The sequence below is a fragment of the Grus americana genome, chromosome 2 (genome assembly GCF_028858705.1).
Source record: "Grus americana isolate bGruAme1 chromosome 2, bGruAme1.mat, whole genome shotgun sequence".
Lineage (NCBI taxonomy): Eukaryota > Metazoa > Chordata > Aves > Gruiformes > Gruidae > Grus > Grus americana.
The window spans coordinates 28,349,417-28,374,750 of NC_072853.1; the positions used below are offsets into that span (position 1 = coordinate 28,349,417).

The window sequence follows — 25,334 nt, forward strand, 5'->3', positions numbered from 1 at the left end:
AGGTGCTGACCCCCAGACATGAGACATCAGATGCCACCTGGCAGGCCAAGGCTTTTTACACATAGCAGGACTGCTTTTACCTTCTTACACATAATTTAAAAAAAAAAAAAAAAGATTACAAAGTTTGCAACTCATGCAGACCCTACTACAAGAACAACATATCAGCTTGTAAAAAGATACCTCTAAAGAAGCCTCTGTACTTCCAGTTACTAAAACCAAAATTCAGGAAAGCTCTTAATACATGATGAATTTTGGACACACATCTAAGAAATGCTATTTTGCTACCTTGCATGACAACAAATCTTTCTTTAGGCACTACGAACAATGAACAAGTGTGGCTTAAAATGTGACATGCGGTGAAACACACAGTTCTGGTACCAAACTTCCACTGGCAAGGCTGGCAGCTTTCCTCAGAGCCTGTCCCTGCTAGACATCTTCAAGTCCGCTCTACAGAAAGCACAACCATTCATTGCACCATTGTCCTGGTCTCAGCTATCTTGTTTGAATTTTACACCCTTCAGAAAGAAGCAGGATAAAATGCAAATTCCTGGTTTGTGCCATAAACTTCAAAAAACTTTAAAAACTCCTTTTCTATCCAATAAATTATACATTCTATTCTTGTGATTCAGTTCACAAAATAAGTTAAGACAGATACTGAAAAAACTAAGGTGTTGGCAACTAGTAATGCCCACATTGAGGCTTGAATTGTTGAAATGTGGCAGATCTCACATCTCCATACTTAGGATTTCTCATTTTACTGCTCTTTTTCATATGGCAGTTTTGGTAGATTTCAGCTTTCTTGTATGTGAAATTTGGATTTTCCCAAATTTTAGATAGTGTTAGTGGAATTTGGAATTATTTATTAATGCTTGTAAAAGGCGTTTGCCTGTATTGTGTTCTGACAAATTAAAACCAGTAAATTTTTTATTAGTTTTGAAGCCACCTAGGTAAAGTCACTAAGGCTTTCCAAAATAAGATGAAAATAATACAACATACCTTTTCCTCTCAGGTGGCCCCATTTGTGCCTCAACACGTTAGCACCACCTTTCACACAAAAAAGGACAGCGGAGATGTTGTCTGGAGGAGGTTAAAGGCAGTTCATGGCAGGAGAGATCCATGCACATCACTTCCAGCCTGGCAGGGCAAGGCACGCTTGATCTTTGTACAGACTCAAACTACTGCTCATCATGTAAATACTAAAAATAAGATTGAATTAAAAGCTTGATCCAGCAACATGAGATGACAAGTATGTATGGCAGATGACAAAGGTAAGGGAGGCATTAACTAAGGAAATGTAAAAGAGGTATTAACTGAGGGTTGCCTTGTATAAGCTGTGTGTCGATCTCATCGTACTAGGATTTCAACAGGAGTTTAAGCAGGTGTAACCAAATAATGTAGAAGGCTATAGTTGCACCCTTTCTAATGTATCAGTTCTCAGCAGAACAAAGAAGATTAGCACAATGTCCTCAGACTCCTCTTTGGACTGACATTCTTTGTACGTAGTGGTCTGAAGCGCTCGCCCTGGCAACAAAATGGAAAAACCAAAACAAAATACAATAAAAAACCTGTAAAAATGCAATGTAAACTTCCTCCCACCTACCACTCTTCTCCAGTTTCTCAGGAGGAGTATGCCTGAAAAAAAAAAATTATTATACACTCAGCATGCAAGCCCCGAAATAGAGCACCTAGATCTTTTTCTTCCTCTACGGGAAAGACCAGATGGAGGGAGAAAAACCAATACTCCAAGCTGAGATGGGTTGTCTCGATGCTGTGAGGTGAAATGAAAGGATAGGTATAAACAGAAAATATGTAAAACAGGGACCATTTAATGTTTTTTCTTTGTCACATATAAACAAAATACTTTATGAATTGAGTCAACAAGTGTCAGGTGTTTGACTTTATGACTGCACTCCAACTGATTAATTGGTAACTCACCAAATGCAGTCTAGATGAACTCAGTGTCATTTCTGAGACTCTACAAAGGCATAAGAAAGACAAAGCAATACATATATAAAACTACTATATAGAAACAAGAATCATGTTGTAAGAAATATTCACATGGTTTCATATAGACAGAATAAATTTAAAGATGCAGTCTTAGAGAATTAGATACAATGTCTGGATAAGGTTGAAGTCCTAGCTGTTTGTTATCTTTCAACTTTTGTATTATAATTCTGGCAAATTCCTCTCCTTGGCTATCTGAGGTATCAAGCAGTTGTCGGACTTTTGATGTCCTTGTAGGTTTGGTGCTTATAAGTTCATAGTCTTCTTTCATGAGTAAAAATCTTGATAGAAGAGCATCCAGTGACTGATTCAAACATGCTTCAGTCATCTGATCAATAATTTCTTCTCTTTTACTTTGGATCCATTGATGAGCTACATTCTGTTGTATGGTTTCCAAAACAAAATCTGAGATTGGAGAGGATTAAAAAAAAAAAAAAAATTAGTATTGTAACTGTCTCTCAATAAATAGTGCCACAGAACAAAGAACAAGCTGAGAAGGAGCTGTTTAAAACTTATTTTTGGTCAGAAATACACTAGACTAGTAAAGATGCTTTTACATTTCATTATTGTATTCCACATTTAAAATGTTCCAATTTGTCAAATTTGGTGGTTAGAGTATTTCTTTTATCTGAATCACAGACTAATTTAGGTTGGAAGGAACCCTCAAGGAGGTCACATCTGGTCTAATGGCCTGCTCAAAGCTGGGGCAACTTCAGGGATAACTCAGGTTGCTCAGGGCCTTGTCCAGCTGAATTTTGAGAACCTCCAATTGATGGGACTTCTACAGCTTCTGTGGGCAACCTCAGTGTTCAGTCGGACCTGGTACTGAAAAGAGAGAGGTGGTAACTTCACTTTGCAGTGGGATTTTTATTGACGTTTACTTAAAACATCCCTGTAGTTTCCTGCATATTTTCCTGAAGCTGAGGATTCACAGTGAAACGGTGCAGATTCTCATATTTCCAGAAAGGGGATGATGCAGCAGATCTTTATAAAGCTGCATGTCATTGTGTGGCCCATAAAAAAAAAAAAATCTCTGAATAATTCATTATTCATTAAAATTTCTTTTTGTTATTTTTTAGGAAGCACACTTTTAAAAGTATTTTGATGCATGGGAATGTCATGAAGTGGGCTCTCAACTAACACAGAAGATCATTAAAGGTGAGATGCTGACAGCTGCGGCTTCTCTTTGCCCCGCTGTTACTAAGAGGAAGATTGACAAGCCTAAAAAGCGGGGAGAAGTGACAGGCAATGAGATGAAATAAGCTCGAGCTAGCTTTTATACCTGTTCTGCTGGACTGTGGCACTGCTACAGCAGTAGTAGAAAGGAGAAATTACATGAGCAAAGGGAATGGGATAAAGACCACCCAAGGCAGCAGGAATCAACTTTGCTTAAAAGGAGAGAAAGAAGGAGCTACAGGTACATGTACTAGGTCACATTTTACATTGGTTTTACTTACTTTGTCATATAAGGCTACAAGGGTAGAATTACTTGCACTCTTAATTTGTAGAATGCTTTGGTTTCATTTTACAGATGAACACCACTTCCAGTTTCCATTTCATACACATACATATTTGATATTTAAGACACTTATTGTGGGTCTGGGAATTAAATAAGTGTTTGCTGTACCTGAAGGAACTGGTGATGACCGCAGCATACATGATGCAGAATTTGAGGCATCTGAAATACTCTTGTCAGATGAGGGGAAATAACTGTATGGATGCACAAGAAGTTTGGCACTCTGAGTTACAGAGATATTTTCATCCGTGCTCTGAGTGCTGAGAGAGTGTAGACCTCCAGAATTTCCATCTTAAAAAAAAAAAAAAAGAAGAAAAAAGAACAAGCTGTATTACTTCTATGTTCAAATAAAATACAGCCATCAGAGACTATTTAGAGTAATTCCATAAAACAAGTCATAAACAACCGAAATTCACTTCAAATACATTATTCCTTACACTTAGGTTCTGAGTACCTTTGTGTCCCTTAGCTTTTACCAAGGCTTGACCACGGGTTTGGGGGTCTTGTTTTATTTTAAAATAACATTGAAAGAATAAATTCAGTAGATGTGAACTTTAAAAAAATCTCTGTTCAAAAGAAAATTTTTGTAGGGACTGGAAGAACAAAATAACTCCTTCAAGTGTTTGGAGAGGTACCATGGAGTCAGTATGAAAGCTGGCTAAGTTATTTTGATGAAGTTTGGCAGCATAACAAAGGTGGAAAGATTGAAAAAAAGATTCAGGTGGAGGGAAAGAACATGAAGACCAACAGTGGCATTTGGTGGGAAGCCAATGGAAGCTTTTGGTAGTCTGTCAAGAGAGCATATGACTTCAAGAAAGCTTCATGTAAATGTTTGCAAGAAAGGGGAAAAAAGGGTTTTTATCATGTGGAAAGCTTAATAGTTTCTATTTTTAGGATTTTTTATGGCAGAAAAAGATGATGGATATGAAAACAGCAGTAGGAATGACTGAAAGAAGAGCTGACAAATAGCTGATGAGAGCCAACTACAAGGCATATGCCTAATTCTGTATACAGTTTTCATTACAGACTTTCACAATGTCATTTGATAAAGAGCTTCACAGATGTTAACTAAGAACCAGAGATGCAGATGTAAGAATTCAAATGAGCATCTAGTGACACAATAAGAACAGGTAGCCCCTCAGCTCAGGATTTATAGATACCCATCCAATGGGGGTATTTGAAGGTGTATTCCTAGATCAGAGTGTTGAGCTGTGGAAGATGGCTACCAGTACAAGGAGCAGGAATAGAAAAATGTGAAAGAAATTACAGTCTCATTATTTAAAGAATGGTGGACTATAACTCATAGTAACTAGTATTTCATTTCATTAAAGAGAGAGAAAGTAAGCTGGGCAGAGCTATATAGAGTGAAGCAGCAGATGTTATCTACTGCATGAATGAGAAAGGATTAGGAGATAACTGGTGTGAGTGAAAGATCATTTTAGAAAAGGATTTTAAACAGCTCTACTGGGATAGATTGTTATAGATCTCTAGGCACACACAGATCTTTAATAGCATTAGAGAGAAAACTACTGGGATTGTACTTCACCAGTGACTATAGCATAACAAATAGAAACATGCTAATGAAATTTGCAGGTGTTATTCAGAAAGAACAGGTTGACTCAGGTTACTCAGAAATAACCTAATTGACCTAGAAGATTGGAGTAATAGCAATGGAAATTTGGTAGCACAAAACACAAGATCTAGACTTTCTGTTTCCAGCTGGTGCTAGTGATTTGGAATTGAGATGAGGAAAAAAACAAGCAACCTAGGTAGATTATTCTATAACAAAGAATCTTGTGAGAAATAAAAAATAAAATTCTAAGGTATATTAAGTAAAGTTCTTATTTCAGAAAGAAAACACTTGTCACACTTCTGTTTAAATACTAAGTACAGATGTCTGGTAGCCTTAGTTCAATGACTTAAGTTAGAACATGCACAGGGAGGACTAGTAGGATACCAGGAGAATGAAGAAGCTTATTTTACAAATGGACTTCAAAAGAATGTATCCTGCTTGTCTAGCAAAACAAAGTGTATTAAAGGATTACTCTTTATTTCAGAAATGAAATGGGAAAAGAGGGAAAAGAGCTATTTAAGCTTAAAGCAATGCCCATAAACAAGTGTGTGTATAAACTGGCTAGGGAAGAAAAATTAGAGAGATAGAAAGTTAGAAGACAGTTCCTAACTCTGAAGGAGCAAGTTTCTGAAAAAGTCTTCTAATTGTACTGGTGGAAAAAATGACTCAACTAAAATCTATAGTCATTAACTTCTGCCTTGGTGCCATGCCAGACTCATCTCTTGCCAACAGCTACCTGGGAACAGAGTTTCACCTGAAACAGTTGCATCTCATTTAGGCAAAGTAAGAAGAATGTCAGTCTTGCTTGCCATTATAAAACTACCTGGTGCAGATATTGGCAAAGTAATAACAAGCACTTATGCTGTAGTAAGGTTTTGTAGACACTATTTTCATAGACTTTACAGTATCTATACATATGTACAACAAAGTCTAAGCAGTGACTCTGTAAAGGACCACCAACTGATCAATCAGATGAATAGTACCACCACAATCTCATCAATGACCTCCACAAGCAGATATGACAATTTTTAACAGGAACCACCAGCAAGAAGGGCTGACATTTATCATTACCTTACAGTCCATGCTCATGTTCAATCTAATGCTCCATTTTCTAAAATTCATCACAACATTCCTATTAAGCTTGGTAACCACAAGTTACTTTTCACCTTTAAGATTTTCATACTATGTGTATAGATAAATTCTTGGGTAGAGGTACAGACAAACTATACTACACTTCCTTGCTGCTGTTTTCCCCTGTAACTCAAATACCTTAAGCCTCCCGTAATTTATTTTCCCTGGAATTCCTGCTGTATTTATATCTTTCCAGTACACTGAGTACAACCCCAGAATTGTGGATGTGTTCAAACAGAAGCTGAAAAAGAAACTGTCTGTGCCCTCCTACCTCTACCAGAATACCTACAATTGTGCAGCACCTCAGCACACTTTTTGATTCCCTCCTTCATGGCAGTGAAGTCAATCTCATCTTGTCTGCCTTCATAACACTGGTCCCTGCAAAGCCAAAGGATGCTCCATTCTTTTGAAATATATGCTTGCATTTTTTCAAGGGAGGGAACTGAAGTGCAGTTTTAGTTTCACAGTGTATTGCTATTTCACCTGAGTCCCATCACATTTTTCTGGTTTCTGATGTCAGCAAAATCTCAAAATTGAGTTTTGTCTAGGAATCTTGCCAATTTTTATTCAGAAAAGGTGACAGCTACAAAAGGTCTGTGCAGATACTTTTGCAAGGCAATCTATTTATTAAAGCCATTTTATTTGTTGAATCAAAAACGAGTGAGAGATTGGGCTGCATTAGAAACTTACAGTTTGCTCAGCTTTAGGAGTGCCTCAAAATGTTTAGCTTTTTTATCTGTAGAAGTAGTTCACAAATGATTAACCAAACTGCCAAGAGTCTGAAGGGACAAGTAAATGCTGTCTCTGCACTCACAACCCTGAACAGGAAAACTGAAGCTGTGAGCTGTGGGGGTTTCTTGTGACAGGTACAGAAAATCAGAGTTAAAATACTCTAGTTTTCTACCCAGAGCACTAAGTTTACAAAACACGTCTCTTTTCTGACATAAACAGACATCCAACTATCTACTGTGCAAATGCAATGTTACAGTGGGAGTGTAAAGCTGTGATGGCAATTTAAATTTATACAAAGTCACTAGTATCTCTACCTGATGAAAGGATATTACACTTGGGAACAGACTTGAGTCTTGATGTATCTGGAGAGATGCTCCGAAGGGGAAGTGCATCGCATTGTATGGAGCCAGAATATGCTTCCTGAAATTATTCCAGTTGTAGAATGAAAATGCACATTAAATAAATACAAAGTTGCAATGATTTACAGAGTACTTTCCCATCACTGTCTTTTCCCTACTATCTAATGGCTCAATAGACAGCACAGCTAAAATACAGTAAAAACAGAAGAAATCTATGAAATCCTAATACTTGTGGTTTTCCAAAGCTGACAGCAATTTTGTATAGAAGTTTAATTACTAGTAAGAACCAAAAGAAGCAGCATTAAGAATCAAAATATAAAAGCAAATCTATATGACCCCATATAAGCAAGCTCTGTAGAGGTGTAAGGGAGCAGAAGAGAGTCTCATACAAGTTGCAGACATTGTGTGCTCCATTCCTCCTTGAGCGACTGGCTTTCCCACACTTAGACGACAGAGGCCATGCCAAACATGCTCTTCTTATTACTGCTTACCCACCCTTTACTATCTTCACCTATACGGCTATGCATTTGTTACACCCCGGCTCAACTAATGCATTTTACAGCATTCCTGACTGCATAGGAAAGTAAACTGCAGAACAATTCCCCCTTACGAAGTTAACCCCCCTTTAAAGCTCTCAGGTTCTTTAATGATGCCGACACACCAAGTGCAATATGTAAAATATTTACCTCTTGGGGATTCAGAGGTATATTTAGAGATATCTGCTCCACACCTGCTTTCTTTCCACTCTTGTAAATACATCGTGATTCATATAGTGACTGGAAGAGAAATATTTACCTATACTAAATTTCTGCTAGAAGACAAGATGACAGCTCTGTAAAACACATACTTCAGCCAGATACAAGATTAGATAAATGACAAAGGAGATTACATTTCTTTTAGCAAGCAAAAGTTACCAAGTTATTTGACCAACTCATGACTGTAAAAAAAGCCACTTACCTTTGATCTCTTTAACAGAATTACTGCTTCCAGCATAGCTATTTCATCAAACGTTCGCAGGACTGGCTCAAGGTCTATTAAGCATTCTGAACAAAAAAAAGAGTACTTTTGCTGAAGGATTTAAGGTGGAAATTAAGCTTTCATTTTGCTAAAGCTACTTTCTTACATGTAGAAAGTAATTTGTCTATTGATACATATCAAACTACATACACTGCTGCACAGAAGTTTCTCACTTTCACCTGTTACAAACGCAACAGTTTTGCATCACCAAAACCAAACCCTGTCCTCATCTGGCCACCTCAGAGTGTGTCACTGTCTTCCCACTCCAGCAGAGGTGTTAGAGATTTATATGAAAAAAAAAAATTAAACAAACAGCTCCCCACCACAGCAAAATCCAGAATAGGTGCTGTGCGGCAGGGCCAGAGAAGATGGTGACAGTCAAGGCACTGACCTGTCACATCCCGTGAGTCCAAATGAAAGTGTCCACGCGCTCACCAAAGGCAGCAAGTCAGAGAAGCTAAAATCATCTGCTCACACGGGGAGGAGACACACGACAATCCAATAAGCAAGTGATAACCTGTGCTATGTTCCCTTGCTTTCCAGTGCTGAAAAGTTTACAAAACTAAGAATTTCAAATTTTGAGATGACTGTATTATAAAAATATCTCTTTGAAACTGTGCCCAAGTACAACAAAACCTCAGGAAAGGATGATGGCACATCACAATTCTACTGCATTTCTATGGACTCCACCCATTTGGCAAAATCCATTTACCATACTAGCAATCTGTCACACTACATCCTTATTAACATATTTTTTATTTTTTACTATAATTTTACTACAGTTCTCCCATATTAACTTTTTTCCCCTAGCATCTTCAAGACATACATTCGATTCTGGGATTCTTATTTTCTCGCATCACCTAAAACAGTTTTGCAGGTTTGGCACTCCATTTTCCACACTGAAATACTAGGACTGATAATTTTTGTTGATTATAATTAAATTGTATGTACACATTCCAAGTAAATGCAGAAACATGGTGATAAGTAGTCTTTATCCCTCCTTTATAAGGGGAAGAGATAGGTTAACCAAGCTCTTCTATTTAAAATTTATTTAATAAAAAGAGGGTTTGGGTGTTTTGGTTTCCCCCCCTGAGCTACGGTAATTGCAAAATTTCCCAATACGCGAGCTTTACTTCCCTTAATTTTGCAACAGTTTTGCAATTTCCTCTTTCTTTTTATGATAGTAAAGTAGGGGAAAAAGCAATGCATGTTTTCTTCAAAGACCATCTTACTACAAACACGGCACTAATAACAGAACCCAAGTTAGCTCACACTTCAGTACATATCCCAGGTAATTATCCCTTCAGTGTGACCACAGACTTTGATTACTATTTTGTTTTGGTTAACTGACACAGGAAAACAAGAATACATAAGGAAATATCATGATGTGTCTATTCTGTTTGATTTAAAAAAATATTCTAGATATATTTCCTTGCTTGGAAAAAAGAAAAATAAATCCACAATTTATAATAATACAAACCAGACTCATGCCAAAGTAACCTGACATTTCAAAATGTTCTTAATGCAAAAATAACAATGTCTCAAAAAAGGCCAGGTAATTCATTTTGGACTGTAAACTCAGCATGAAGATGCTGTATGTATTTGGATGTGTCCCCATTTTGTCCTCTGCCAAACTGATGCAAAAAAAATGAAGTTATGAACATTTCTTTCTAAGCTATCTGAACACCATTTTTTTTTACACTTTCCAGCTCAAAGGAAGTATGCATATAAAGTTTTTCAAAATAATAAACAAATTTCTGTTCACCAAAGCTACAAATGAAACATTAAGATTGCTGACCTCTCTACTCATAACATTAAAAAAAACACCTCAAAACCCCCTAAAACCAAAATCTACCAGAACCAACTAAAAAACCCTAGTATTTCAGGCTTGAGTCATTGCATCCTCAACCTAACCAGTGAGGAACTTAAAACATAGAATTGTTTAAGCCACACCTCTTTGTACTGTTCTACATTTGAATACTTTCAGTAACTCTTTTATTCAACATTTTTGCCTCTCCAGGGTGATTCAGCTTTCCCTACAGAATTAGGATCACGTTTTCTGAAGGTGTAGGGAGGAAGTTTTTAAAGCACACGCAAATTAAACATGCACAGCGAGGCAGCGGCAGGAACCGCTGTTTGCTTCACCACACTGACATATGTGACCACAGCAACACTCGCAAGAGCAAATTTCACGTTCGAAAACAGGCAATCGCTTTCTGCCAATTTTGATGGAATTACCTTCACGCAATGGCCAATCGAGAGCCAAAAATCACCACAAAATTAAGCATTTGAAGGAGAAATTGTTATGGGGGATACATTTGGACTCAACATACACCAAGTATGTCGGTTAAGCGCGACAAACACGGGCTGGCAAAAACCAAACCAAAACTTTTCCAGTTCACACTATGCCACTCTAATCTCTACAAGCTCACACTTCAGTCTTAAGCTCTAAATTCCGTAATCAGCGGTAAAAAAGGCTGAAAGTACCTACATTTGGTCTTGTGGACAAAAAGCTGAACAAAGGAAAGACGGGAAGAGAAAAGTAAGCGTGTGGGTTTAACCCGTTCCTGCTCGAAGTGGGAGGTGGAACAGTCAAAGTCTCAGTGAAAAAGATTTACACTGAGATGCAAACACAAGGTGATGTCACTATAGCTTATCTGATGTGCAATGATTTGTTGGTGTGTTTGCCAGCTTGCTAATAAATCCCACAGTACTCATTATATACTTCACTTCCCCCCACTTCTTTAAAAAACCCCAGTTCCTTTCAACAACAAACAAAAAAACCCCAAGTGCATGTAGTTAAACAAAACATGCTGCTTTTTTACAGGTAAATTAGAGAGGGCAAATGCAAAAGACTCCAACTAACAACTTGGTTTTATGGCACACAGGTAGTTCCATTCATAAAAGCTGGGTTACAGACATGGTGGAAGCAGACAAGCACCTCATCACATGCAACAAGACTGAGCACATGTATCTCTTGACATCTTTACCGTTTCCCTTTTGCGACTATAACCTTGCTCTGTAAGTACCGTGTTCAACAGAAATCTGGCAATTTAAAAATCTTTTCTCATTACACAAGGTAAACTCACTTAAGAACGATGGTCTTTCATCTGGGTTTTGTGCCCATCCACTTCCTATCAATCTTATGATGAGCACTCGGTGAGGAATGTCCATTGATAAACTTTCTTCACTTAAGTCTAGCCGCTGTCCTTGTGACACACTATACATTATCTGCAAGGGGTTTATAACTTCTGTCAAAATAGACATCGTGCATTCATTAGAAATATATGCAATATAAATAGCTTACTATAGGAGGAATAATTTAGTTTGCAGACACAGTATTTATAGTTCACCAAAATAAGGTTATGTTTCTTTTTTTTCTTAAATGTATTTTTAATTTATCAAATAACACTGTAATTTAAAAAAACAATATAGAAAAAGAGTCTAATTTGAAAAGTAACTCAAAGTGCTGCTGAACAAGCTTACAAGTTGAATCATTAATAAGTAACCCCTAAAATGAAATCCCCAGGTACCCAGGTCTCAGGTTTTCAGGTTTAGTCTTTAAGTAAAGCTGGGAAAATTCATTAAAGGAAGACATGGCCTTACCTTCAAATGGCTGCTTCCTTGACATCACTTCCCACATAATAATTGCATAACTGTTTAAAGTATAAAAAGTACAGAAGACGTTATTTTAGATTACCAACACTTAATAACACAATGTGCTCAGCTTTACATTTTAAGAACATTTTGCTAGAACGACCCTGCATGCACACACGGGACTGACTATAGCAAACTACAATGATGACCTGAATATATAAAAACTAGCAGGAATTTTAACAAGTGACTTCAACTAGAATTAGCTAATAATATTAAGTACGGAGAAGGTACATGGCTTATAAACTCCTGTTCCAAATCTGTATTAGCTCTGCTCTACTAGTATGTTGTGAATTAAATACATGTAGTTTAAATCTCAGTATGTAAATTAAAGTGAGCCCCAGAGCCCTAACTGCAATACTGTGGCATCTCCCCTGGGAAGCAGGGTACTAGCAGGGAGGATGGCATTCACCCACACCTCTATCCCAACACAAAGTCAGAGTCAGGTAAGATAGGGACCTGCATTTGGGAAGCACGCTCCAGCTTCTTCCCCAGACATACATACTTTCAACATATGCGATCTTCTCTATAGGGACAGATGTCACTTTTACATGCAAGATTCACTTTACAAAAGAGACTCTCAGATGACCACCCTGAACTATAGCCAGCAAACTGAACGCACATGTGCTTACTCAAACCGGTGAAATTTTTTTCCATTCACATCAACATGAATGGGAAGTGCCTCGATGAATACAAATCTGCTTCGTCTTTAGTAGACTAGTCACTGTCTTCAATCATCAGGATATATTAAAAAACCCCAAAAAACCCAACTTTAAACAAGTTTGTAATTTAAATTAGAATAGATTATTTCATTTAAATGAAGCATTGACTTCATTTATAAAAAATAATCAATGCAGTTGAAGAAAATAAAATAAAATAAAACAAAAACCAAAACAAAATAAACCAAACCAAAATAAAACAAAATAAAATAATGTAAAAACCCCAAATCTGGTTTTCCTATATAAGAATAGGAATTTGGTAAGAGGAATAAATGTAGTAGTTCTAAAGCTAAAATAAGAGAGCAAAAATATTTCACTGCTTAAGAACCTAATTTCCAATGTTAAATGTATTTTTGTAAACTTACCTCTACTCCTTTATTTTTCCAGTAAATCAATTTAAAAATGTATTGAAAAATTTTTAAATTGTTACTTCAAAAAAATTGATATCCAGTTTCCACTGAAGCAATAAAAATGAAACTATGCAAAGAATTATTTTTTTTCTAAAGAATTACACTTACTAGAATAAATGTTTGCTCAACTACTCAAATAACTGTACACAAAGATAGTATTTTCCTACATCACTAAGTAGTAATGAATTTTGCATACAGATTACATTTAACTGCCTCTAAGCGTCATATCATCTAACAGCTACCAATTAGGAAGAATCAAAAAAAATTAAGTAAGAATGAAATAACTGATGCTTAAAATCAATCATATAAATGGAGGTTTTCTAACTACTTATTCTGTTCACATTTTAACATTCATCAATGATAAAATTTATTCAAGCAACTTTTAATAAAAGCAGCCCTCCCTGTTAGAAAGCCGGCTTTTGATGCATTCCTGAGAAACTCATGCAGGCTGATTTTTTTTGGCATGGCAAATTGTTCCTTTTGTAAAAGTTAATGCAGCTTAACTGTTGTTTAAACAATCTGTTTCTTTAAGAAAGATCTTTCCTCGCAAATCAGCTTCAATATCTCAACAACATTCAGCTGTATCTGCTGTGGTCAATTAATCAGACATCCAGCCTTTCATTCAGTTTGGAATCTCTCTACAATTAAAGATTATTTTCGCAATTCTACAACGCTGCAGCATACCACTTCCTGCTGATTGCCCTTTACACTATTCATGTTTTCCTTTCTTATTTCTGCTTCATAGTATCTCTATCTGATCCTAAGCACTGATCTTCCTGTGTGACCTTTCTGGTGGTTATTTCCTTCACTGTCTCTCTGCCTTCATGTCTTCCTTCCTTGAACTGCCATCCCTCTTTACGATGTTGTCTTGGATTTTTTTCTCTCTTCTCAAATAATCTCTTTCCTTCCTAATTTATCAGTTTTCTAAGCTCTTCTACTGATCTTTTCTCTCTTATTTTCTCCCATTTTGTTGTTATTCCTCTGCGCACCTTTTTTTTTCCCTTTTGTCTTTCTAACACACATTTGTCTTCCTCATCTCCACTCACTCATTAAGCCACCAGCCACACTTTCAAATCCTCTAAAAGAAGAAGCCAGAGGAGGTAATGTCACGCTGCTACTTCTTCCCCCATTATATACCATTATTCCTTTTCAATGTCTTCCTAGTCCAGATTTTCTCATCAAATAGTGAGGAAAGCAGGTATGTTACCATCTCTATTCTTTGGACAGGAATGTCAAGGAACTTTGTGTGCCCCGTAAAGGTAAGGGATAATTAAGAGAAGCAGTAGTCTCCCTGGAAGTCAGTAAGACCCTCTGAGACTGATTCATCTCTCACCAATATATAACCCTGTCAAAGATAGCTGAAGGTAGAGGTGGTAAAGTGCAAGAGAGAGGTGGACTTTGTCACAGTGATATGCCTCTTCATGCCTCCTCATCTCCATTTACACATGACAATTCCCTCCACAGTCATTCGAGTAAGCTTTGAGCTCTCCAAGCCTTTTCAGATTAGCTAATTGTAACTCTAATATCCTAAGAGCAATTGCTGTTTTGTTATATGGGTCGCCACCACTCTACTACTTCCTATTCCATTACTTCTACTACTTGGAACTGACTGACGCAAATCTACCTGAACACTCGTAAGTTATTCCTTAAGGAGATGTCTCTAAATACCTCCTTCAACCCCATTACCCTGTTTTTTCCTAACCCTTTTCCAAAAATATATTTTATTCTTTCCCCGGACTACATTCTGCAAATTATGTTAATTGATGTGCACAAATTACAAGGGCATGTGCATTGAGATAATGGCATGAACAGCTCTTCCCCTCCCTACACTGTCTCTATGTGTATGTTCGTTTATAGAAACCAGTCTCCTCTGTTTCTGTAGTTCTAGCTTAATTTCTGGAGCACTACGCTTGTCACAGTGTTTCCTAAAGAAACAGGTGATCAAATCCAGCTACCACTCAATTCTATTTTCCCTCATTCATTTTGCTTATACACTTACAACACTTCTGAAAAGAATAAAATTGCTGAAAACATGTTAAAGTCTAAGTTCAGTAAATCAAATCTGAATTCAGATTGCAAAGCCCACTTTAGAACAACGTGAGTTACCTGTAGATATCGTGTTTTACACTCGCACGGGTTTTCTGACTGGGATTGTAATCTTCAGGTGGCATGTAGATAATCGTCCCTCCTTCTGGCAAAGAGGTTTCACTTCGTGATTGCGACATGGATATAACACGCCATTTTGACATGCCAAAATCTGCAATCTGGAAAGGACAAATCAGTTGTTCTGAGCAGAAAAACTGGATTTATCTGCTGACCGTTGCGAGAAATTGCTGAAATATGCCCGAAAGAACGGATAACTAAAAGTCCTTAACCTGACACACAAAAAGTACGTGTTTGTCCTAGCAACAGGAAACACCGGCTCCAGGTCAGAAAGCGTTCCCAGATCATGACTCATGCTATCCCTATAGCACTGCCCTATCTTGTTGTTCTTTTAAAGGACTCATATACTCTACGGCTGGAGAATCTGCTATGGGAGTCTGTCCTGTATGAAGAAAATCACTTTCTTTGGTTAAAAAAAGCAAACAAAAACCCACTGAGTACTTCTAGCTCCCTGGTTGTGAAGAAAGCACAGATTGAGTATAAATCCTAATAGGTCTACGTAACTTAGCTTGCAGATATCCTGAGACAGTTGCGCTCTCAGAAAAATTTTAGGGCACTCCACCTCACCTCTAAAACTATGAGATATTAATCTTGAATTAATAAATTTGATATTCTGAGATTCTGTGCTGCAAAAGGTTGCTGAATATTTTGTTTACTGTGCACACTGGGACCTTGTCATAAAGAATTTAATTGACTTCAGTTTACGTTCCCAGACATCCACGAGCCAGCGAGCAAGATGTCAGACTAGGTTACAGGTAGGGAGACAAACAGCCAGCAGAATAAGCTTGCTGGCTGAGCTGCAGAGTGCCTGGCATACAAGGGAGAAAGATAAGCAGTAGCTATGAGCCCTGCACTTGTTCAGTATTTGCATAAGAGAAAAAACTTTTTCAACAAAGATGCCTGTGCAACCACTGTGGCAACTGAGATAACAGAGATAAGCTTTCTGGAGAGCATACAGTCGAAATCTACAGTGAAAAATAACCTTTTTTTCCTCTACAACTCACTCTCATCAAGCCTTCCTCACTGTAACTGGTTGCGTTATCTTGCTCATTCAGTAGATCTGGGACAGCCGGAAGCACTCAATGAATGGTGTTACTTTTATACATATGCAATACTTCTTCTATTTGGTATGCCTGATAACCTTCTGTGCATTTCCTGCCAGCTGTTCTAATTTAGAGATTCTTGTTTTACCCCCAGAAAACCCACTTAAAGCCCCTAAGGACAACCTTCCAGACACTCCTTACAGGAGGCAGGGCAGGTATGCAAGAGTTAACCTCTTCCCGGCAATCGCTCCAGCAAAGCAACTGTTTAGATGTGGTCAGGCAGAGCACTAGACCACATCAATGCTGTTAGGGATTCAAAAAAGAGTGGATAAAAAAATTTTAAAATTACTTGGACCAGTTCCCCAGTCAGGTTTATCAGGAAGCTCAAGAGATGGCAATATCAGCACAAGTGGGTGGGAGGAGGTATCATCTGCTGAGGGTGTGAGCAGAAGGCACCTTGCTGCCAAGAAAAATGTCTTTGCAATGGAGAAAGAAGATATCAGCACTGGGCCTGTTGATCTTTGCTCAGAGGATTGAGAAAAAGATTCATCTCATGGTAACAACTGAAGCATTTGCCATTCAAGTATAAATTAAGGGCAAAGTATCTCTTACTTCTCATTTACTTGAACAGTATATTCTATAAATTTTAAAAACAGAGGATCTGTTACAGAAAAAAACCCCAACTCTTGCAATTATGGAAGCACCTAACCATTTTGTTAGAAGTACTTCTAGTCTCTTTTTCACATCATGACAGTGATATTTTAAAAGGTAGAATTAAAGTTTTAAACTTCTGTTACTTCTCTATGTATGCTTGCTTCACAAAAGCCATCTTCCGACATGTTCAGATTTTGCAGTTACGTTTTACGTGTTCTTATGCTACACTAACAGAACACATAGGCACTTATTGCATGAGAAATATCAAATGGGGTTTTAACATTTGAATTTGACCTACTATCCTCCAGAACTAACTTGTCTGAGCATCTTGGACAGGAACACTTTCTATTTTCTTCTCAGAATGGGCCAGACATAGCTACCCTTGGAAGGTTGCCATACGAGAGTGTCACTGGTACTGAGTATCAGCTACTGCTATAGCTGAAATAGCCCGAGTTCTGGCTTTTCTGGTCTTTTCAGATGGATCAAATCCACACTTGAACAGAGCAGTTTTCAAAAGAAAAACTCAAAAATTCTGTCTGCAAGGATAGAAGAAAACATCTGGCATACAATAACATCCCCTCTGTATGGTCACATCCTCACTCTTCCTCCTCTACAATAATTAAAACACTTTTGCTTACTCTGGATGCTGAATGTAGAAAATATAGAAACTTAGCTATAAGAAAACTTATGTTAACCAGAAAGCTGCTTAAGGCCTAGAACTGTTTCAAAGCCTATAGTCGTGGGAAAGGAGTTTGTAACCAAGGTAATAGGTAATGAAGCTAACTGACCATGGCAATGTACAATGCTGCTACGTTCCTTGTACAGTCCCTACCCAACCGGACAACAGGGCCGGGAATATGAATCTTATGAAGTAAGTTGTTATGGACAGGTGCACGAACAGGTGCATCCACAGCGAGGATACTGCGCATGCCTGGAAGAAGAGGGTCATCCAGCGGACACGGGTGAGAGACCACTGATGACCACCAGAGACCCTTGAGGACCACTGACTCAAATCACTGAGCGTGCATGACGGGGAGGAGACTACGGAAATGGATTCTAAGAAATTATTATCATAAGACTGCCTTTTCTTGGAAAAATAATGAATATGTATATTTTGATTCTATATAACCTGTGTGTTGGTAATCACCTGGATGCACGTTTGGTGGAGCTGTCCCCCGTGCATCCAGCGCTGTAACAAAGCAAACCTAGGGTAACTCACATCTGGTAGATTTCTTTTACACTGAAGAACAAAAGAATTCAATAACTTTACCTTGACATGAAACTCATCATCCAGCAAAATATTCTGGGTTTTCAAGTCATGGTGCAGCAACGGAGGATTCATGTTATGCAAATAGTTTACTCCCAAAGCAATTTCATACAGAATACGGAATCTCAGGCACCAGGAAATGTCAGGATATACATCTTTCTGCCAAGATAAAACCACAAAACCAGAATATAATCCTCTGCTCTGCTCTAACAGCACAACACAAAGTCTTTTATAATAAGAAGAAAGTGACTTGGACAAGCAGTAATCTTTTAAAACATATATTATATGAACTCTTTAAAAAATTGTAACTGAGCATTAAGACTAGTTAGCTGTTAAAACAAGTATATAAATGTTAATCATGCAGTGTTATGTTTCCATTCCCTAGCATTCACGTAATAGTTCATGATTGCTATACATGATGTAGGACATTTACTACATTACTCATTCATATGGAAATATGATTTACAGATGAACTCCTGTATGAAACTTGCAACCCAGAGATTATGAGTACTACAGAAAGGAAGGCAAGAATCATATCTTCAGCTGATATTGGGGGAGGAAAAAAAAGCTGTGGTGAAGCTAAGCACAAAATACTACCTTTGTAAATATTAATACACCAAGAAAAAGGCAGTAAAACTCAACTGAAATCTTAAAAGTTACATTGACACTAATGCTTTTATGAAAAACACACGGCTGAGCTCTCTAAGGCACGAGATATGTATGGATTAAAGGTACAGAAGAGATTGCAGTGCTGTTGAGACACAACTGCAGTAGCTTTACAGTAGCACCACTGGGTGCTCAAACCAAACTAATGGGAGCAGCTGAGAGTTCAGCACAGAACTTACTCCTGAGAGTAAGATCTGGTAGAAATATCCATATCTGTTTAGATAAATGATATTTGACTCCTATAAACTAAAGTCAAAATCTTCAATATTTTTATAAAGATTCAAATTCAGGAAAAAAACCCTCATCTTTGCGTGATATTTACATTGGCAAGAATTCTGAAACCCAGGCTGAAGTAAGGATAAGTATTTCAGCTTCTAATTAGAGAACAACAGAAACTGTATATAGTAATTCAACATGAAGCCAGTTATAGGTCACGACATTAAAGGTAAAAGTGTAATAAAACTAAAGTCTGCTCAATTTGGTTGCCTTTCAGGGATACAGAAAGTTTAACTGAGCACCAAAACCTACTAGTGATAATGACTGTCTTTTAATTTGAAATATTATTAATAATACACTTTACTATACTACTTCTCTTAAGTATGGAAATCACAATCTATTTGAAACAACCAGGGATTGTATCTAAAGACTGTAAGTACACTTACCCCATGTAAAAGCTGGTTTAATGACCCATTTGTCATGTATTCTGTTACTATCCCCAGAAATTCAGGCTCATTGCAAATTCCCAAAATTGGCAGAATGTAACTGAACCTGGCTTTGTGTAATATCTCTGCTTCTTTTAGAAGGTGGTTTCTATCACTTAAAGAAAACAAAAACAAACAAACAAAAAACATTACCACACCAATACTAGGAAACTCAAAGCAAATGTTGGGTTGATGATACTGTCTTTTAAAAAATTATGTACTTATATGCAGTACCATCACCTTGCACCATTTGTTTCCTACTACACTGTTTTCATAACAAGATACTGTAAGACAAATCAGAACCTGCAAATACAAGATAGCTTCCCCAGTTTTGTTTTACCACACAAATCTCTCTATTTCCATCACACATTTCATCCATGTTTCCAGTAAAAAATGATACAGTCAGAAGTCCAACTTTCACCATCCTGTGTAACCATAATGGTAATAACCAGCTACATTTGTCCTATTTTACTGCCTGTCTTCAAAGCCCGAGTTTTCACTGAGGCTCAATATTAATCTCCTACAGTGTGGCGATTCTAATACTCACGATTCTCCAACCATTTAAATTTAGCGGACATTGATGTGCGCTAAAATAATATGGGTAAGAGCAACGAAGCTGGTGAAGGGTCTAGAGAACAAGTCTAATGAGGAGCGGCTGAGGGAACTGGGGCTGTTCAGCCTGGAGAAAAGGAGGCTGAGGGGAGACCTGATCGCCCTCTACAACTACCTGAAAGGAGGTTGTAGCCAGGGGGGTGTTGGTCTCTTGTCCCAAGTGACAAGCAATAGGAGAAGAGGAAATGGCCTCAAGTTGTACCAGGGGAGGTTTCGATTGGATATTAGGAAAAATTTCTTCACCAAAAGGGTTGTCAAGCACTGGAACAGGCTGCCCAGGGAAGTGGTGGCATCACCATCCCTGGAGGTATTTAAAAGCCATGTAGATGTGGTGCTTAGGGACATGGTTTAGTGGTGGACTTGGCAGTGCTAGGTTAATAGTTGGACTTGATGATCTTAAAGGTCTTTTCCAACCTAAATGATTCTATGATTCAGTTTCTGAAGGAAAAGGAACAACTAACTATGTTTTTTCACATAAATTGTTCCTTCAAATTGGGCCCCTGCTTTGAATCACCCTCTGGAAAGAACATTTCCCGATTGCACAGGAAGCAAGAAGGTACCAGCATCATGATGTTTGGATGCCTGAATTTGTCTGTGTGAATGCTCTCTCAAACCTCTGCATAAACATGAATTTGATGCATCTTTACAAATTCAGACCTTGCAGCATGGGGATTCGAGAAGCTCAAGTTTTTTTTAAGATTGAGTATGCTTCCATGCTTAAAAATTATAAACTAATTGGTATGCCTTATATCTCCAATGTTCTTGAAAAATAAGGGTTTGTCGACAGTGAGGATACTTGGACCATGAAGAATAATTCTAAGAAAAAAAGATTTAGATTTTATACCAGCACAGGCTGGTACAGGTACAAGTACACAGCTAGGATATCCAAATACAGGACTTTTACAGCACATCTAAGACTGATCCTTTGGATGTGAGCCAGTCTGATTCAGAAGCCATATAGCTGTGCTGGGTCACGGCTGCGTACAAGCCAGGGCTATGCCCATCATGAATTGCTCAGCACAGCGCTGTGTTAATGTGGCTATACAGCTCCCAGGTGAGAGCTGGCTTGCATCTGGACCCATTGATGTAGATCTAGCCCTCACAAAGAAAAGGTTGTCAGAGCTTATGGGGAAAAGGGGAAGCCTGGACTAAAGCCTGCTGCTTTTACAACAGAAAACCTTCAAATTTAGATGGACATGAAATTAAGGGCGATTGTTGGTACTTATCTATGTGATGGAAAAAGTTTTTTATTGTAGAAAACTCTAGGAAATGATCAAAGTAAAAAGGCAACCTTCAAGAAAAGCATGGTACAAAAGACACAACTCCCTCCCTTCCTCCCTGTCTCCAGAAAATACTAGGTTTGAGAGAGCTAGGGGTTTTCCCAGGCTGCGAGGCACATCTGCATGGGATTCAGCTGTAGCTGGGAAAAGAGTTGCAACATATCAAGGTCTATTCCTGTGTCTCTAAGTCACTTCACCTTTGTCTGCTCCATACCAGAAGGGCATTGAGTAATGCCTAAATTAGTACAAGCCCACAATAGCTTCCCAACTGGCTTTGCTCTTTGGCTGATCACACACCAAGTTCTAGGATACACAGCACAGGCTTTCTGTTTGGGGAATTCACTGCACCATGAGCTCTTTCCTTTCCTTCACAGCGTTTACAGGATGGCATTTTATGTTGCCTACTATACAACTGACAAATCATGTGCTGCAGAGACTCGGGTATAACAGATTTCTTACAGCTTTCAGTCTTCTGATAGCATTTCCAAGCTTTGCATGATATATGGTAGGTGGCTGAATTATTTCAATTGCCTCAGTTGCCCTTTTCATCATGAGTTCACAGGTTAGGTGTCACACTAATCTAAATTCTTGCAAGGCTAAAAATAATATTTGTTGTTTTCTCCCAACCGAGTTTGGAGGATAAACATTGTAGTTCTGATTAACAGGGATTTAAGCAGACATGTAAATTAAAGGAAAAAAAACCCTGCAACAATAAACTTATCAGAGAACTCAATATTCCTGTTTAAAAACATGACTGAGGTTCCATTTCATTCTGGCAAGATTTCAGAGATAAAGCCTGTGTACACACACCTGGGGAATAAGAGGTGAGATATATTAAAACAACTTATCTTATATTTTAGCATATTGGGTCACGAGACTAGAAGCCTTGTTATTTTCAGTAAAGCTATTCTGCCTAAATGCCTGATACTAGATCAAAGAAACCTGAGGCAGTAAAGATTAAAGACACCTATATAAGACACAAGAGGCAGGTTTACAGTCAGGCAGGCTTCAGACAGCCTAAGATAAGGCAAATTTGCATTGATATGATAAAAAAATAGGCACTATAGGGAGCGAATGAGGCAGAGATGGACGAAAAATTATTACCTGCTGCCCCCTGACATGGAGTGACAGCTCCTGTAATAAACATGCTATCACTAGGGCCCCAGGAAAACGGGAAACACGATTGCTACGAGTTGAAGAGCTAATGGAAAATATTCGTTGTACCCGGGGGCCTACAAGCCTATTATATTAAATTTGCTTTTCTCGGTACTGCGAGATCTGAGGGGAAAAGTAAAATCAATCGTACATTGTCTCAGAGAAGCTCCTTCTAGGAGCTAGAAGCAATCTCTGGTGGATACAATAATATATTCCTTATATTCTGTCTCTTTCTGTAAAGAACAAATCTATAGTAATCACTGTATTTTAATATCCTGCTGATACTTCAGCAAAATGGTTAGCAACCAACAGACCCAGAAAGAAGCCGAACTGTGCAAATCCCACCTTGAGGAGGAACCAAGGTGCACAATGCAGAAGAAAAGACTTTCCAAAGAGACAACCTGCTTGGCGTCTCACACGCTGGGACTGAAACCACCCATTTTCAATAACCGAAAGCTAGGAAGCTCCGGGGCTGCTACGTGCTTTCTCATGGCACCAGCTGAATCACTGTTCGTGGGATTCCCTTTGCTTTTGGATTTAAAGCAGCGCTGCCTACCAAGACACCTGGTCTGTGACCCACGAACCCGAGAAACCCACGCCGGCATCACCCCCGTGGCAGCTCGACCCACGCCCGGCAGAACGCGGATTCCACCACCCGTGGCCGCTTTACCCACCGACGGGACGCACTCAAGGACCGTCCCGGGCAATACGGCAGCGTGGGACCCCTCTTCCTTGTTTAGGGGAAAAGCGGGTTCAGTTCAGTCCTTCCCCACGGGGGGCGGCCGGGGGGGGGGGGGCGATGGAGGCGGCGCGGCTGCCGGGTGAGGGGGTCCCCCCCTCACCCGGCAGCCGCGCCGCCTCCATCGCCCCCCCCCCCCCCGGCCGCCCCCTCCGCGATGCCCCATCCCGGCAGCCCCCCTCCTCACGCCCGGTTACCTGTCTAGCAGCGGCCCCTGCAGGCATTTGAGGGCCACAGGGACCCTCCAGTCAGCGTGACGGGCGGCGGACACGGTACCGTAAGCGCCACGGCTGATAAAACGCAAGTCCGGGAGTTTGTTGGAAGGGATGGAGGGAAGGGCGTAGCTGATGGCGCCTGCCCGGCCTCCGCCTTCCCCGCCGCTCATCCTCGCACTCCGCCGGGCGCAGCGGAGCCCAGATTGCCGCTCCTGTCGCCTTCCTTCCCCGCCTCTTCCCCCCACGTCCCGGACCCGCCTCCTCTCCGCTCTGCCGGCAGCCCGCTCCTCCTTTAGCCTCACGGAGGAGCGACTTCCCCTTCCCCGCGGAAAACAGCCTCCCGCGGGTTCCCGGGTCGGGGAAGGCGGAGCCGCCGCGATGAATCTTGCGGGGAGGAGGAAGCCGGGAGCGAGCCGGGGGAGCGCGGTGCCGGTCCCAGCGGTTCCCCGGGAGAGCTGTGCCCGGGCAGCGACCTTTTCCTTCAGGAGAGCCGGGCCGTGGTGCCGGCAGGCGTCCCTCGGGCCGGGGATGGGGGGGAAGCATCCCCCTCCATCTGGCAGGCGGGCGGGGGATGTCTTATTTTTGTTCCCGAAAAATGATGCGGGATGCCGGGGCCGAGCCCGCCGCCCTCTGGAGCTGTGATTTGTGCATTTGTATGGGCACTGCTCAGGTGAAGCGAGAGGAGAGTTAGCTCTGGCGCTCCGTTGTCTCCTCCGTGCCTGTGCTAGGAAGATTTTTCAGGATAGCAGCGTTTCAAAAAGGTAATTTCGAAATTGCCAGAAAGTGCAAGTTCACCTTTGCCCCCGCTCAGAGTAAGCTGCCTGACCAGCTGATGTGTTTGTGATAGCTTTATGCGAGGGTTGCGCAGGAAGGTTTTGCAAGGCCTGTTCACCAAGTCAAGTTCTCAAATGGTAACAAAATGCTTTAATTTAAAGTTAGAAGTCTGTAGCTTTCCACAAGGAGTGACAGTTCTGCAAGATGAAATGGAGGTAAATAAAGCAAATCCCTTGCCTTTCCACGTGTATGGATCCTAGGCGAAACCTCTGTGGCTTTTCACCTCTCCTCTTTTCTCCCAGTAATGGATATGGACCAGAGAATGAGGGAAAGGAGCTAAGTTTTCATACTGTGACATTGTACAATATTTCACAGCATGAATTTTAAGGCATGGCAATTATTTTCGAGTTCTACCTAGGTACTAGTACTTTAGGTAGCTTTGCTATGTTTTTCCAGTTTTCTTGTATCTTGGATGACTTATATTCTCCAAATGCTGCAGCGTTTTCAGTTTTCATTTAGCCTGGGTCCTTCAGACACACTAAGTGGTTTCCCAGAAGTGTAATTTTGATGCAATGTTTGCAATATGCAGGTTTTGGGTATTTGTTTATGTGTATCCCTCTCTGTATTTACCATGTCAGTAGTACTATTGGTCATACTATTTCAGTTTTGATATATAAGAAAGATTTTGCTTCCTAAAGAAAATGGATATATACCCTGAGCAAGTACTACAAAACCACTGTGTAAATACATATTTACGGTATTTCCCATTAAGAGATTATGAATGTCACTATACTAAAAATTTTAAGATACTGTACAAAAAATTATTTGTGCATCTTATACATGAAATCAACACAGCATATGGCAATATTTATAGTTTGAAGTATATTAACTTAAAAACCAGGAAAATTACTATAATTGTAAGAAGTGGCAGATTGGTGACAGTGCCAAAA

General features: G+C 39.4%; 1 protein-coding gene across 2 annotated transcripts; it reads right to left on the minus strand.

Annotated features, from left to right (window-relative positions):
- Positions 1–1,806: 1,806 nt before the first annotated feature.
- On the minus strand, positions 1,807–23,930 carry RIPK2 (receptor interacting serine/threonine kinase 2). 2 transcript variants are annotated; one of them, XM_054818684.1, is made up of 11 exons: positions 23,593–23,930; positions 19,571–19,724; positions 18,246–18,401; positions 15,222–15,379; positions 11,939–11,988; positions 11,422–11,583; positions 8,273–8,358; positions 8,002–8,091; positions 7,271–7,376; positions 3,632–3,811; positions 1,807–2,409 (listed from the first exon to the last, which is right to left on the minus strand). In XM_054818684.1, the coding sequence occupies exons 1-11, from the start codon at positions 23,778–23,780 to the stop codon at positions 2,084–2,086; spliced, it is 1,656 nt and encodes a 551-aa protein (XP_054674659.1). In that variant the 5' UTR covers positions 23,781–23,930; the 3' UTR covers positions 1,807–2,083. The 2 variants fall into 2 exon arrangements, with proteins under 2 accessions (XP_054674659.1, XP_054674661.1); XM_054818686.1 differs by lacking the exon at positions 19,571–19,724 and having other exon boundaries at positions 23,593–23,929.
- Positions 23,931–25,334: the final 1,404 nt, after the last annotated feature.

What these genes read in the sequence shown, in the direction of transcription:
- RIPK2 (XM_054818684.1), bottom strand. Translation starts at nt 23,780, where the DNA reads ATGAGCGGCGGGGAAGGCGGAGGCCGGGCAGGCGCCATCAGCTACGCC. An exon ending in TGAAAGACCATCGTTCTTAA is followed by an intron (nt 8,359 to 11,421) that starts GTGAGTTTACCT and finishes TTTTTTGTTCAG; the next exon opens with AATGCTTAATAGACCTTGAG. An exon ending in TTCTGTTAAAGAGATCAAAG is followed by an intron (nt 8,092 to 8,272) that starts GTAAGTGGCTTT and finishes TTTCTCTTCCAG; the next exon opens with TCACTATATGAATCACGATG.